The sequence below is a fragment of the Rhinopithecus roxellana genome, chromosome 11 (genome assembly GCF_007565055.1).
Source record: "Rhinopithecus roxellana isolate Shanxi Qingling chromosome 11, ASM756505v1, whole genome shotgun sequence".
Taxonomy (NCBI): Eukaryota; Metazoa; Chordata; class Mammalia; order Primates; family Cercopithecidae; genus Rhinopithecus; species Rhinopithecus roxellana.
The window spans coordinates 90,786,376-90,799,263 of NC_044559.1; the positions used below are offsets into that span (position 1 = coordinate 90,786,376).

The 12,888-nt window shown below is 38.5% G+C and overlaps 1 protein-coding gene across 3 annotated transcripts in view; it reads right to left on the minus strand.

The window, feature by feature from the left end:
- CTNNA3 (catenin alpha 3) overlaps positions 1–12,888 on the minus strand; it is a 1,783,100-nt gene that overhangs the window by 1,267,140 nt on the left and 503,072 nt on the right. For all 3 annotated transcript variants that reach the window (XM_030941008.1, XM_030941007.1, XM_030941009.1), the window contains exon 7: positions 12,559–12,762. In XM_030941008.1, the coding sequence (XP_030796868.1) occupies positions 12,559–12,762 (204 nt within the window). The remainder of the gene's footprint in view (positions 1–12,558; positions 12,763–12,888) is intronic.

Consider the following 12,888-nt stretch of genomic DNA (forward strand, 5'->3'; position numbering starts at 1 on the left):
ATCTATGACAAACCTACAGCCAACATTATACTGAATGGGCAAAAGCTGCAAGCATTCTCCCTTGAAAACTGGCACAAGACAAGAATGCTCTCTTGCCACTTCTATTCAACATCATATTAGAAGTCTAAGCCAAAGCAATCAAACAAGAGAAAGAAATAAAGGGCATCCAAATAGGAAGACAGGAAGTCAAACTATCTCTGTTTGCAGATGACATGATTCTATATCTAGAAAACCCCATACCCATAGTCTTAGCCCAAAAGTTCCTTCAGCTGATAAACAACTTTAGCAAAATTTTAGTAAACAAAATTAACTTACGAAAATCACTATCATTCCTACGCACCAGTAACAGCCAAACTGAGAGAAAAATCAGAAAGGCAATCTGATTCACAATTGCCACAAAAAGACTAAAATACTTACAAACACAGCTTACCAGAAAGGTGAAAGATCTCTATAACAAGGATTACAAAATGCTGCTCAAAGAAATCAGTGAAGACACAAACAAATGGAAAAATATCACATGCTCATAGACAGGAAGAATCAGTATCATTAAAATGGCCATACTGCCCAAAGCAATTTACAGATTCAATGCTATTCCTATCAAACTACCAATGACGTTCTTTACAGAACTAGAGAAAACAACTTTAAAATTCATTTGGAACCAAAATGAGCCTGAATAGGCAAGGCAATCCTAAGCAAAAAGAGCAAAGGTGGAGGCATCATGTTACCCAACTAAAAACTATACTACAGAACACAGTTACCAAAACAGCACGGTACTGGTACAAAAAAGGACACGTAGACCAATGGAACAGAAGAGAGGCCCAGAAATAAGGCCACACATCTATGACCATCTGATCTTTTGACAAAGCTGACAAAAAATAACAATTGGGAAAAGACTCTCTATTCAATAAATGATGCTGGGATAATTGGCTAGCCATGTGCAGATGATTGACTCTGGACCCCTTCCTTACACCATACACAAAAATCAAGTCAAGATGAATTGAAGACTTAAACGTAAAATCTAAAACTATAAAAACAGTGGAAGAAAACCTAGAAAATACCATCCTGGACATAGGAATGGGCAAAGATGTCAGGACAAAGACACCAAAAGCAATTGCAACAAAAGTAAAATTCGATTAAACTTAAGAGCTTCCACACAGCAAAGGAAACTATCAACAGAGTAAACAGACAACCTATAGATGGGAGAAAATATTTGCAAACTATGCATCTGACAAAGGTCTGATATAAGAAACTTATTTAAGCATCTATAAGAGACAAACAAATTGACAAAAGAAAACCCCATTAAAAAGTGGGCAAAGGACATGAACACACTTTTCAAAAGAAGACATACATGTGGCCAACTAGCATACAAAGAAAAGCTCAATATCACTGATCATTAAAGAAACGCAAATCAAAACCACAATGAGATACCATCTCACACCAGTCAAAATGGCTATAACTAAAAAGTCAAAAAATAACAGATGCTGGCAAGGTTGCAGAGAAAAGGAAGCACTTATATACTGTTGGTAGTAGTGTAAGTTAATTCAGCCATTATAGAAAGCAGTATGGTAATTCCCCAAAGAGCTAAAAGCAGAACTGCCATTTGACCCAGCAATCCCACTTCTGGGTACATACCCAAAGGAATATAAATCATTCTATCATAAAGACACATGCACACGAATGCTCACTGCAGCACTTTTCACAATAGCAAAAACATGGAATCAACCTAAATGCTCATCAATGACAGATTTGATGAAGAAAATGAGGCACATACTCACCATGGAATTCTATGCAGCTATAAAAAATAACGAGTTTGTGTCTTTTGTGGAAACATGAATGGAGCTGGAGGCTATTATTCTTAGTAAACTAACACAGAAACGGAAAACCAAATACCACTTATTCTCACTTATAAGAGGGAGCTAAATGACAAGAACTTATAAACACAAAGAAGAAAACGGTAAACACTGGGCTCTTCTTGAGGGTGGAGGGTGGGAAAAGGGAGAGGAGGAGAAAAGATAACTACTGGGTACCAGGCTTAATACTTAGGTGATGAAATAATCTGTACAACAAACTCCCATGACACAAGTTTACCTATGTAATAAACCTTCACATGTACCCCTGAATCTTAAAAAAGGTTTAAAAAAAAAAACACAAACACTATGATGGAGAAGGCACTCCTGCATAGTGCTATGCTGTCTACCATGACAGCCACTGGCCACATGTCGCTATTGAACACAAAATATGGTTAGTTCAGATATACTATAAATGTAAAATACACATCAAATTTCAGACTTATAACTAAAACAGAAGTAAGATACCTCATTGTGATGTTTATATTGATTGCATGTTGAAATGATGATACTTTTCATACACTGACTTAACTATAATTTCACCTGGTACTTTTACTCTATGTAGCTACTAGAAATTTAAAATTATCTGTTTGGCTCACATATTATTGTAGTTTGCATAATATTTCCATAAGACAGTGCTGGCTAATAAAATAAACTAAATCATATTTTCCAGTATATAGTACCACAAAAGGTCATGGTGTTTGTACCATTAAATGGTTTTCAGGCATTTTAATTGCTTCATGCTAAATCTTATGTGACACATATAACCATATTCAAAGTAAATATTTTGGTACTTCTAGGCCAGGTGCAGTGGCTCACACCTGTCATCCCAGCATTTTTGGGAGACCGAGACAGGTGGATCCCCTGAGGTTGGGAGTTCGAGACCACCCTGACCAACATGGAGAAACCCCATCTCTACTAAAAATACAAAATTAGCTGGGCATGGTGGCGCATGCCTGTAATCCCAGCTACTCAGGAGGCTGAGGCAGGAAAATTGCTTGAACCTGGGACGCGGAGATTGCGGTGAGCCGACATCATGCCATTGCACTCCAGTCTGGGCAACAAGAGTGAAACTCTGTCTCAAAAAAAAAAAAAAAAAAATTGACCAGGCCTAGTAGTGCACACCTGTAGTCCCAGCTACTCAGGAGGCTGTAGTGGGAGGATGGCTTGAGCCTGGAAGGTCAAAGCTGCAGCAAGCTGTGATCACATCACTGCCCTCTAGCAGCCTGGGTAAGAGAGCAAGACCCTGCCAAAAAAAAAAAAAAAAAAAAAAAAAAAATCTAATATATTTCAATCGAAATTGATTTATGAATATAAGACAGCCAAGATGATATGAAGAACTCATAACTGATTAACATTGAAGGAAAATAGGCAAAAATAAAAATTCAGCTTCTTTTAGAAGGAAAGAAATTGGGAGTTTATCAAATATTTAAAAGAAACACTTTTGCAAACTAATGGCCAATACTTAGTCTCATATCCTTCCTTTCTTTCTTCCCTCTACATTTCCTCCAAACTGAACTTCATATATTTCCCACAGCAAACAACCTATGTGATTCCTGCTAAGTGCCTTTGCACAGGCTCTTACCCCTTTCTGGAATTTCCAACTCCTTCCATTGTCTGATAAGTACCTACTTCTCCTTCAAAAGCCAACTTAAGAGCTTTCTCTCCTCTGAAGCCTGATCCATCCCAGGGGAGTTAACCACTTACTACTTGGCACTCTTATACTACTTAGCATTCACCCGTATTACAGTTTTTATCATGTTCCATTTCACGTACTTGTTTGTCTGATTCTCCTCGAGAACTAGGATTGCAATTGTTCCTACTTTGAACCACTTCTTAACACTGTGTTTATATAAGAATTACGTAACTAGAAATTGCAGTAACACCAAGAGCATTTTAATTTAAATTTTACAGTTTAGCTATCTGTTATAGCCCATACAGAATCTGTCAGTAAAATGTGTTAAATCTCTCTCAAAATCCATCATATGTATTCTTGTATTTATTATATATATACACATATGTATAATAAATAAATATATATGTGTGTGTATATATATCACACACACACACTATAGTCATATAGTCACATAGTTTCTAGGTGGCCATACCTCTCAGTTTGCTTGAGATGCCTTTTGTAGATCAATTAAGGTCTGTTGACCATTTTATGAATCTTTGTCTCTCAGAAGTAACCCAGTTTTGGTCAGGCGTGGTGGCTCACACCTGTAACCCCAGCACTTTGGGAGGCCAAGGCAGGCAGATCATCTGAGGTCAGGAGTTCAAGACAGCTTGGCCAAAGTGGTGAAACCCTGTCTCTACTAAAAAATACAAAAATTAGCCAGCTGTGGTGGTGCACACCTGTAGTCAAAGCTACTCAAAAGGCTGAGGCAGGAGAACCACTTGAACCCACGAGGCAGAGGTTGCAGTGAGCCAAGATTACATCACTGCACTCCATCCTGGGTGACAGACCCAGACCCCATCTCCAAAAAAAAAAAGTATCCTGGTTTGGATAACAAATTACATGTTTCTGATAATAATTTTCTAAACATTATCAATAGTAAATTAAATTCTCTGTGAAGCCAAATATGCTGACTACAGTTGCTAACACAGGATAATATTTCATTGTTCAACGGCTATAAAAACAACCTTTTGATTTTTGCTATTAACTGTTGCAGTGAATAATGTGGTACTTCACCCATATTCCCTTTATAAGGGATTCCCTTTTCAGCTAGAAATACCAGCTGTGATGGCTCACATCTCTTTTCCTCACTGGGAACAGTCCTCAGTTGAAGGATCTGCCTCATCCAAAGTTACACAGCTCCTAGGATGATGTGCCATCAATGATCGACAGTTGCAGGAATTCTAAGTGTCCATTCCCCTGTTTCAATATGAGACAATTCTGAAAGGCCATCCCAGCTCCAACACTCCCCATAAGACAGCTAAGACTTCCGTTGTAAGTTGGCTTCTCTGCAATCTGCCTTTCTCACTTCCTTACACGTTTATTTTCTGAAAGAATGTCCCAACAAAACTTTTTTGTACTCAGATTTACTTTTGAGTCTGTTCTAGTGTACCTGATCTAAAACAACAATCACTCTTCATTCTACCATCCGCTGCCTAGGAACTATGCAAGGCTCAGAACCCTTATATTTTGTCCAAGTTAGAACTAATACTTCATGCAAGGATTCTTGATTCTTACTATATTTCTCTCATTTCTACCATTTGACCTAGTTTTATTTTTATGTAACAACTTTGAGTAAAGTTTAATGTTAAAAAACCATAGCAGGAACTTCTAATATATGAGGAATGCCTAAACACTAGGGAGTAAAGGAACCTACTTCATGGGAAAGGATCAGTTGGAACGATCCACAAAGTGAATGACTGACCTGCCCCACAGATGTTAGAAATCATGGCTGCCTCTGCCAGAAGGCAAAAGACAAAGGGCTCTCAGCCTTTAGGCTCTCTGGCCAAGAGGATGTAACCTTTAGGAACTTTCACCTCTGTATTGCTCTCTGCATTTCACCTAGGTATTGATTGCTCTCTGCAAGTCTTAAGTCTTGACACTTTGGAATATTCTCCATTACTTTATAGTTATTTTTATTTTACAAAAATTATTTCATTCTCTTCCTGTACTCTGGCTCTATCTGATTGGTTTCACTTTTATTAAAAAAAATAAATGGCTGTCTACTTTTTATTATTTCAGCTTTTCTTACTAGTTCTGCGATCATATAGCTTGCATTTCTGTAGGATTCTCACTATTAATTTTGATTACCAAGAGAGATTAGTACATTAGAGCACAAAGAGGAGATCTATGAGAATAGTCTATTTTCTCAACAGGGGAACCCAGATGCTTCCTTTTCCCCAATGAGCACTGCACAAGCTCCTCTTAAACCCCAAGTGGGCATTCTATGCCAGATTTACATGACACCAAACTTAACTTGTCAGGAAGGATTTGGAATCATTACTTAACAGTCATCCAGAGAATTAAGGAACATTTAGTAAAGGAATAAGACTAGAACCAGAACAACTCAGAAAAATAACAGCTGAAACAATACATTTGTTTTATCTCCAAAACAATCCACATATTTAAATACTTGTCCAATATCTAGTCCTTAATTTAGGCAGAGAAAAGAAAACAAAGAAAAAAAACGTTTTTGCCAGCTTAACCAGATCCCCACTATTTATTATTTCTCTCAACTCCCAGTTTGTTGAATTATCAGCTCCTATATTCCAGTTTCAATATCTGAATCCAGCCTCTTTCATTTTGATGATTCCTTTATATCTTCTTGGACTTTGATTTCATGCTCTAATCAATCTAACCTTGGTTGATATCTCTGTTTGGGGCATATCTACTCCTGCACAGACCTATATAGGATACTATTTATTTCTCTTAAGTTATCCAGATATCTGTAAACTGAAAAACATTGTCTCCAACCAAATCAACCACTCAAAAATCAGCTACCAATACAGAATAATGAAAACTGTTAAGAATATAAAAATGTAAAGCATCTAGTACACTACACTTGAGCTGATAATGACAATTCTCATATGCAGTCCATGCCAAACAAAAAAAAGAAGGTATGAAGGGAGGGAGGAAGGGAGGGAGGGAGGGAGGGAGGGAAGAAAAAACATAGGCTGAAAGTTGCCTTTACATTTCTAGGATTTTAATTCCAACCTGTCTCTTGTATTCAGAAAGTCATTGCATATAGTTCCTCCCAACTGTTTTACCTTATCATCATAAGAAATAAAAATATATTAATTAATTAAGGCTGGAATTATTTCCAAAATGCATTTTCAGGAGTGGGATGGAGGTCCTATACGAAAGGAAAAATCCCATAACGTATCTTTGCATGCAGTCTTTATATGAATTTTCAGAATTTCCCAAGACATGGAATGCATTAAACTCAAGACACACAATAAAATAGGTTTCTGAATAACAAAGCTAGTCCATTTGATTCTTTATTCACTCAACAAATATGTAATGAGAACCAACAATGTGCTTCCACAGAAAACATCAAGAGAAGAAAAAAGTGGGTGGATGAGGGTCCAGAAATGCAAATTCGTTCCTGCATGGAGTTCATGCCTGACTTGTTTACTCTAGCAACATTACCTCTCACTCAATTCTAATAATGCCCTACAGTCATGTATCACCTGAATATTAACTTTACTAATAATTATACATCACCTGTGTAACACATCCAACCCATCTATAACAATATGATTTCAACCCACTCCCAGAAAAATATTCATGCTTGGTGTAATCTTAGAACTCAAACATGATGGCTGACTACCTACCATTCTATTTTCACCAATTTCAGAAAGATCACCATGTAAAAATTGTTGATTTCCTGAAGATCATTCCTTTTTCACAGGGCCTCGTTCTCTGCCCATTTATGAAAAACAAATCCTTAATTATGTTATACATCAGAGAATATGAACTAGGGCTAACCAATCATAGAGATATAACAAAATCAGCAGAAGTATCTTAGAAATATATATACCTAAGTTTTAAAAGTCAAAAGGTATATTTTCTCTGATCCTAAATGTTTTCTGGAGTGTATTTTTAATGAATAAAAATCCTGTTCTAGAATATGGCTGGATGTGGATCCAAATGCAGAGATTAAAATAAAAAAAAAATTATTTCTGGATATTTACATTGATTTTCAGAAGAGACTTAATGCTTTGCAAAATAAGACCTTTTATAATAGGCAGTTTATTGTATAAATTTAGTAGATGTTTGAAACTCATTTCAATTAAGGTCAGAGAGGTTGTTTCTCCATTATATGGCATATACAATATGCAATCATTTCATTCATTCTTTAATTCAAAAATACAATTCAGCTTTTTCTAAATGCCACTCACTGTGCCTGGGGCTTGGGATAAAACTAAACAAAACAGACATGTGATCTGCCTGCATAGAGCTTAAAGTGTGTGAGGGATGCTGTCCATAATGGATTTGAAGCAAAAGGACTGATAATGATTCCACAGAAAACACTAGGGAAGACTAGCATTGATGTAATGTTGTGAGTCTCCCAGAGATGTCCACATTCAAATTCCCAGAACCTGTGAATATGTTACCTGACATGGCAAGAGGAATTTTGCAGATGTAATTAAGGTTAAGGGTCTTCAGATGGGAGGATTATCCTGGATAATCTGGGTGGGTCCCACTAATCACATGAGTCCTAAAAAGAAGAGAATTTTTCCAAAGTGTGGTCAGAGAAAGAGAGATGACGTTGGCAACAGGGTCAGAGAAACGTGACCTTGCTGCCTTACAAGCTGGAGGCAGAGGACCATGAGTCAAGGAATGAGGGTGACCTCTAGAAACTGGAAAAGGCAAAAACAATGGACTCTTCCCTAGAGACTCCAGAAAACAATGCATTCCTCCAACACTTTGATTTTTACTCCAGTGAGGCCCAGGTCAGACTTTTGATTACAGAGCTGAAAGATTTAAATTTGTGTGGTTTAAGACACTAAGTGTATGGTAATTTGTTACAGCAGCAATAGAAAACTAACCAAACATAACATACACATGTATCTACTCATAAATTTCACAGGACAGTATATATTAGGGCAAACATATGAGAAGTGACAATGTGCTAGCAGCCCTCACTCTCAGTGCCTCCTCAGCCTCCACGACCACCTGGCAGCGCTTGAGGAGCCCTTCAGTCCACCAGGGCACCATGGGAGCCCCTCTCTGGGCTGGCTGAGGCCGGACCCATGTCCCTCTGCTTGCAGGGAAGTGTGGAGGGACAGGCACCAGCGGGAACCGCTGCTGCAAGCAGAGTGCTGGCAGGCCAGTGTGCACGCGGGCATGGGTGTGGGGGTGGGCACAGGCTAGGCGGGCTGGCACTGCACTCAAATTCTCACAGGGCGTTAGCTGCCTCCCTGCCTGGCAGGGTTCGGGACTGGCGGCCCGCCTGCAGCCCTGGTGCAGGATCCACTAGGTGAAGCCACTGGGCTCCTGAGCTGGATGGGGACTTGGAGAACTTTTATATCTAGCTGGAGGATTGTATGTGCACCAATCAGCACTCTGTATCAAGCTAACCTAGTGGGGACATGGAGAACTTTTCTGTCCAGCACTCTGTGTCTAGCACAAGGAATGTAAACACACCAATCAGCACTCTGTCAAACCTGACCAATCAGCTCTCTGTAAAATAGACCAATCAACTCTCTGTAAAATGGACAAATCAGCAGGATGTGGGTGGGGCCAGATAAGGGAATAAAAGCAGGCTGCCCAAGCCAGCCAGCAGTAACCTGCTGGGGTCCACTTCCAGATTGTGGAAGTTTTGTTCTTTCACTCTTTGCAATAAATCTTGCCACTACTCACTCTTTGAGTCCACGCTGCCTTTATGAGCTGTGATAGGCAGCTGTAACGCTCGCGGCAAAGGTCTGCAGCTTCACTCCTGAAGCCAATGAGACCACGAACCCACTGGGAAGAACAAACAACTCCAGACACGCTGCCTTTAAGAGCTGTAACGCTCACCGTGAAGGTCTGCAGCTTCACTGCTGACAGCGAGACCACGAACCCACCAGAAGGAAGTAGCTCCAGACACATCTAAACGTCTGAAGGAAGAAAGGCCGGACACACCGTGTTTAAGAACTGTAACACTCACCGTGAGCGTCCACGGCTTCATTCTTGAAGCCAGTGAGACCAAGAACCCACCAATTCCAGATACACATACATAATCAATAGTGTTAAGTGGTTGTCTGTTTTGTCCGTTATAGACCCATCTGGTCTCATTTATTACTAATTTCTTCTTAATGTGACAAGACGTTGAACTTATTGAATGTTGAAATTCCATTTTAGAAAATGATCAAGACTTGCTGATCTGTTTTAAGGAAGTGAATTTATTTAGACTCAGAGGAGTGATGGTTGTGTGGACTGAGCCTGAGACAAACAAAAGCTGTATTCATTTCTCACTGCTGAACTGCTCCGGCTGGACGCAACCAACTTGCAAAATTTAAGCCAATCTTTAAGTCTCCTTCAGCTAAAAGACTCACAGGTTTTGATGAATTCATCACTTTCAGTTTTTGTGCTTATCATCAAGCATTTACTCCATCAGCACAGCTCAATTACAAAAGCTACTGACTGATCTGAAAAACAACTGGGTCCACCAAAGGAGACACAGTATTCCTTAAAGTAGAAAGATGAGGACTTAAGTGCTAGAGCCATCCCAAGTCTTTGAGCAAATGCTGAGCAAGGTTTGAGTTCAGCTAGTTCCAGAAAAATGCATTCCCTTTCAGTAAAACTGATGCAACAGCTATAAAGAAGCAGTATTTGTGATAGAAACCTGGAGTGACAGTAAACCTGGGGATGAAATCTGATAATACATTCCACAGTTTTCCAGGTTGGTTCCTGCTACTTAATTCCAATATTCATTAGCTCAGTTCAATTTGCTTAGTTTAAGAAAACCATAAAATCACCACTATTTTGATGTGATATGTGTTTATTATATACAGGGCCAGTTTCAGGGGCCTTTACTGCACACAGTATCCCAATTTTAGACAGGGTCCCAGGCTTGGGTTTTCATGCGATGCTACCACACTCTTGAAATTTTTAACAATTTTACCTTTGAATCTGTGTAGTCCAATGCGGCAATGAAGCACATGTCTCAGCTCATATGCAGTCCTACCTCCAAGTGACTTCCTGGGATAGTTCCTCAGACACCTGTTCTCCCACCCAGTGATTACTGCCGCCCTTTATTCCTTGTGGGGGCCTGGGGTAGGCCCCCACACCCTGGGGTAGGTCAGGGTCATTTGGTGGAGCCATAGACGTCTGTGAGGGTCTGCAATCACTTTGTAAGTACCTCTATACTCTAGAAATCTAACATTAAATACCAAATAAAAATAACCTTTCATAGGTCACAAGAGACTGTGTAAGAAAGCTACAGTTCCATTCCCCTGCTTTTTGAACAAGAAGCCTGACATTTTCATTTTGCATTAGGCCCCACAAATTACATGGCCAACCTTACTTATGTATGTGGGTAAGTGTGCACATGTGTGTATATCTGAATTTGTATCTATAAAGAATAAAATAACTTTCTATTTATCCATTTTAGATAAATTGAACTTATAACTTTATAATTTCTAGAGAAAATAAATGTATCTATAACTTTACAGTATTTTATCTGTGAAGATGAGAATAATAATTGTAATAGTTTACAGATCATGGGAGAAGGCATTCCAATACAATATTATCTTCTGAGTTTTTTATGACTGATGAATTACCTTGAAAAATCTTTAAGAATATATTATATGCTAAAATTGGGGATATTCTAGCTTCAGGCATTCTGGCAGGACATGACATTATTAAAATTTTCTTATTAAAGAAATCTACCTTACAACTTTGATTTATTGACAGGTGAGAGATTTCTGGTCAGGAACCAAAGTCATCAAATATTAAGAGTATGAAGATACATCAAATGTGTTGAAGGGTCCTCAAAATGCACCAAATAATTTTAGTGCATTTCAGTTATTCACACAAAGTACTTACATTGAACAATCTCAAATATCTTAAATTCATACCCAAAAAGTCATACGCTTTGTAACTAATCATTCTCAAAACATACCTACATGAGTCTTGAATTCTTCCATTTATAATAATGCAGATGAACAAAATATTCCTATTATAACTTTCATTTTGTTTAGCTCTATTATTTAAGGAATCTTCATAATCAACATATAATTGAAAATATATTCAAGATTTTTCTCTTCACTTTATAATTGTTACCAAGATTTGAGGGCAACAAAAGTTATAGACATTCCATAGAAAAGAGATATCTATTTCATATATATATATATGTATGTATACAATGAAACAAAATGGATTTTGAAACAAATATTTTTGCCCTAAATTTAGACATTTCCAATATTTCTGAGTGATAGCTAAAACTTCAAAAAAAAAACAAAAACAAAAACTAGACACTGTCACATCTGAAAAAGATTAGCAGCTGCCAAACTGTGTGGGTTCCTGTAATCCCAGCACTTTGGGAGGCCAAGGTGGGAGAGTCACTTGAGCCCAGGAGTTTGAGATCAGTCTGGGCATTATGGCAAAACCCCATCTCTACAAAAACTACAAAAATTAGCTGAGCATGGTAACACACCTGTAGTCCCAGCTACTTGGGAGGCTGAGGTAGAAGGATCCTGTGAGCCCAGGAGTTCGACGTTGCCATTAGCTGTGATCGCCCAACTGCACTTGAGCCTGGGCAACAGAGCAAGACACAATCTATCTCCATAAAACAACAACAACAACAAAAATAACAACCGGCCTGGGCTCTTTACACACCTTCAAACGTAGCTCATGACCCCTGTAATATCACTTTTATTGAATACTAACTTCTAATGGCCTTTCATTATTCACCAACTTAATCCTGAGCAATCTGCCCCTCTCTTTATCTTCTTTATATCTCTTAAATTTATGTGCAACTCTAGTTTCCTTTCTCCAATCCTGATTTCCTTCTTCACCTAATACTGAGATACTTCCACAAATAAAACAGTCACCTGTAAATACCCCTCTGGTTCTGACTTCATCCCTAGAAATTCCCAGGGTTGTTGTTCCCCAAAAATAACCAAGCAGAACTCACTTAGAAAACCAACCCATGTAAAATCACATACTCATTTCTAATTTATCCTGTTTTGTACACGGAAAGTATCTCAGCATATATTCAAAGTACAAGGGAAGAGGGGCTAGGGATGGGAGGGCAAACAAGTCACCTACATTGTTCATGTACTCTGAAAGCAGATCCTGAAGAGCCTGGCGAATGGCGTTGCATTCTGCAATAATCCGCTCCCGGTGGAAGTCCCTCGTGCATGAAGAATCTGCCAGCAGAGCAGCCCCACTGATAATGGCTTCGAGTCGTTTCTCTAGTGATGGTCTTATTTCCTCCTCAGTCACTGTGAGTGGATTCAGGACAATTAAATTCTAAGAGAAGAAAACATTTGTATGGTTAGCACTCCATGGCATTTCACTTTTATGAAAAACAGATGTTATTTTGTTTTTGCATTTAAAATTCAGATGTGATAATGAAGAGAACTGTGTTTTTACTGC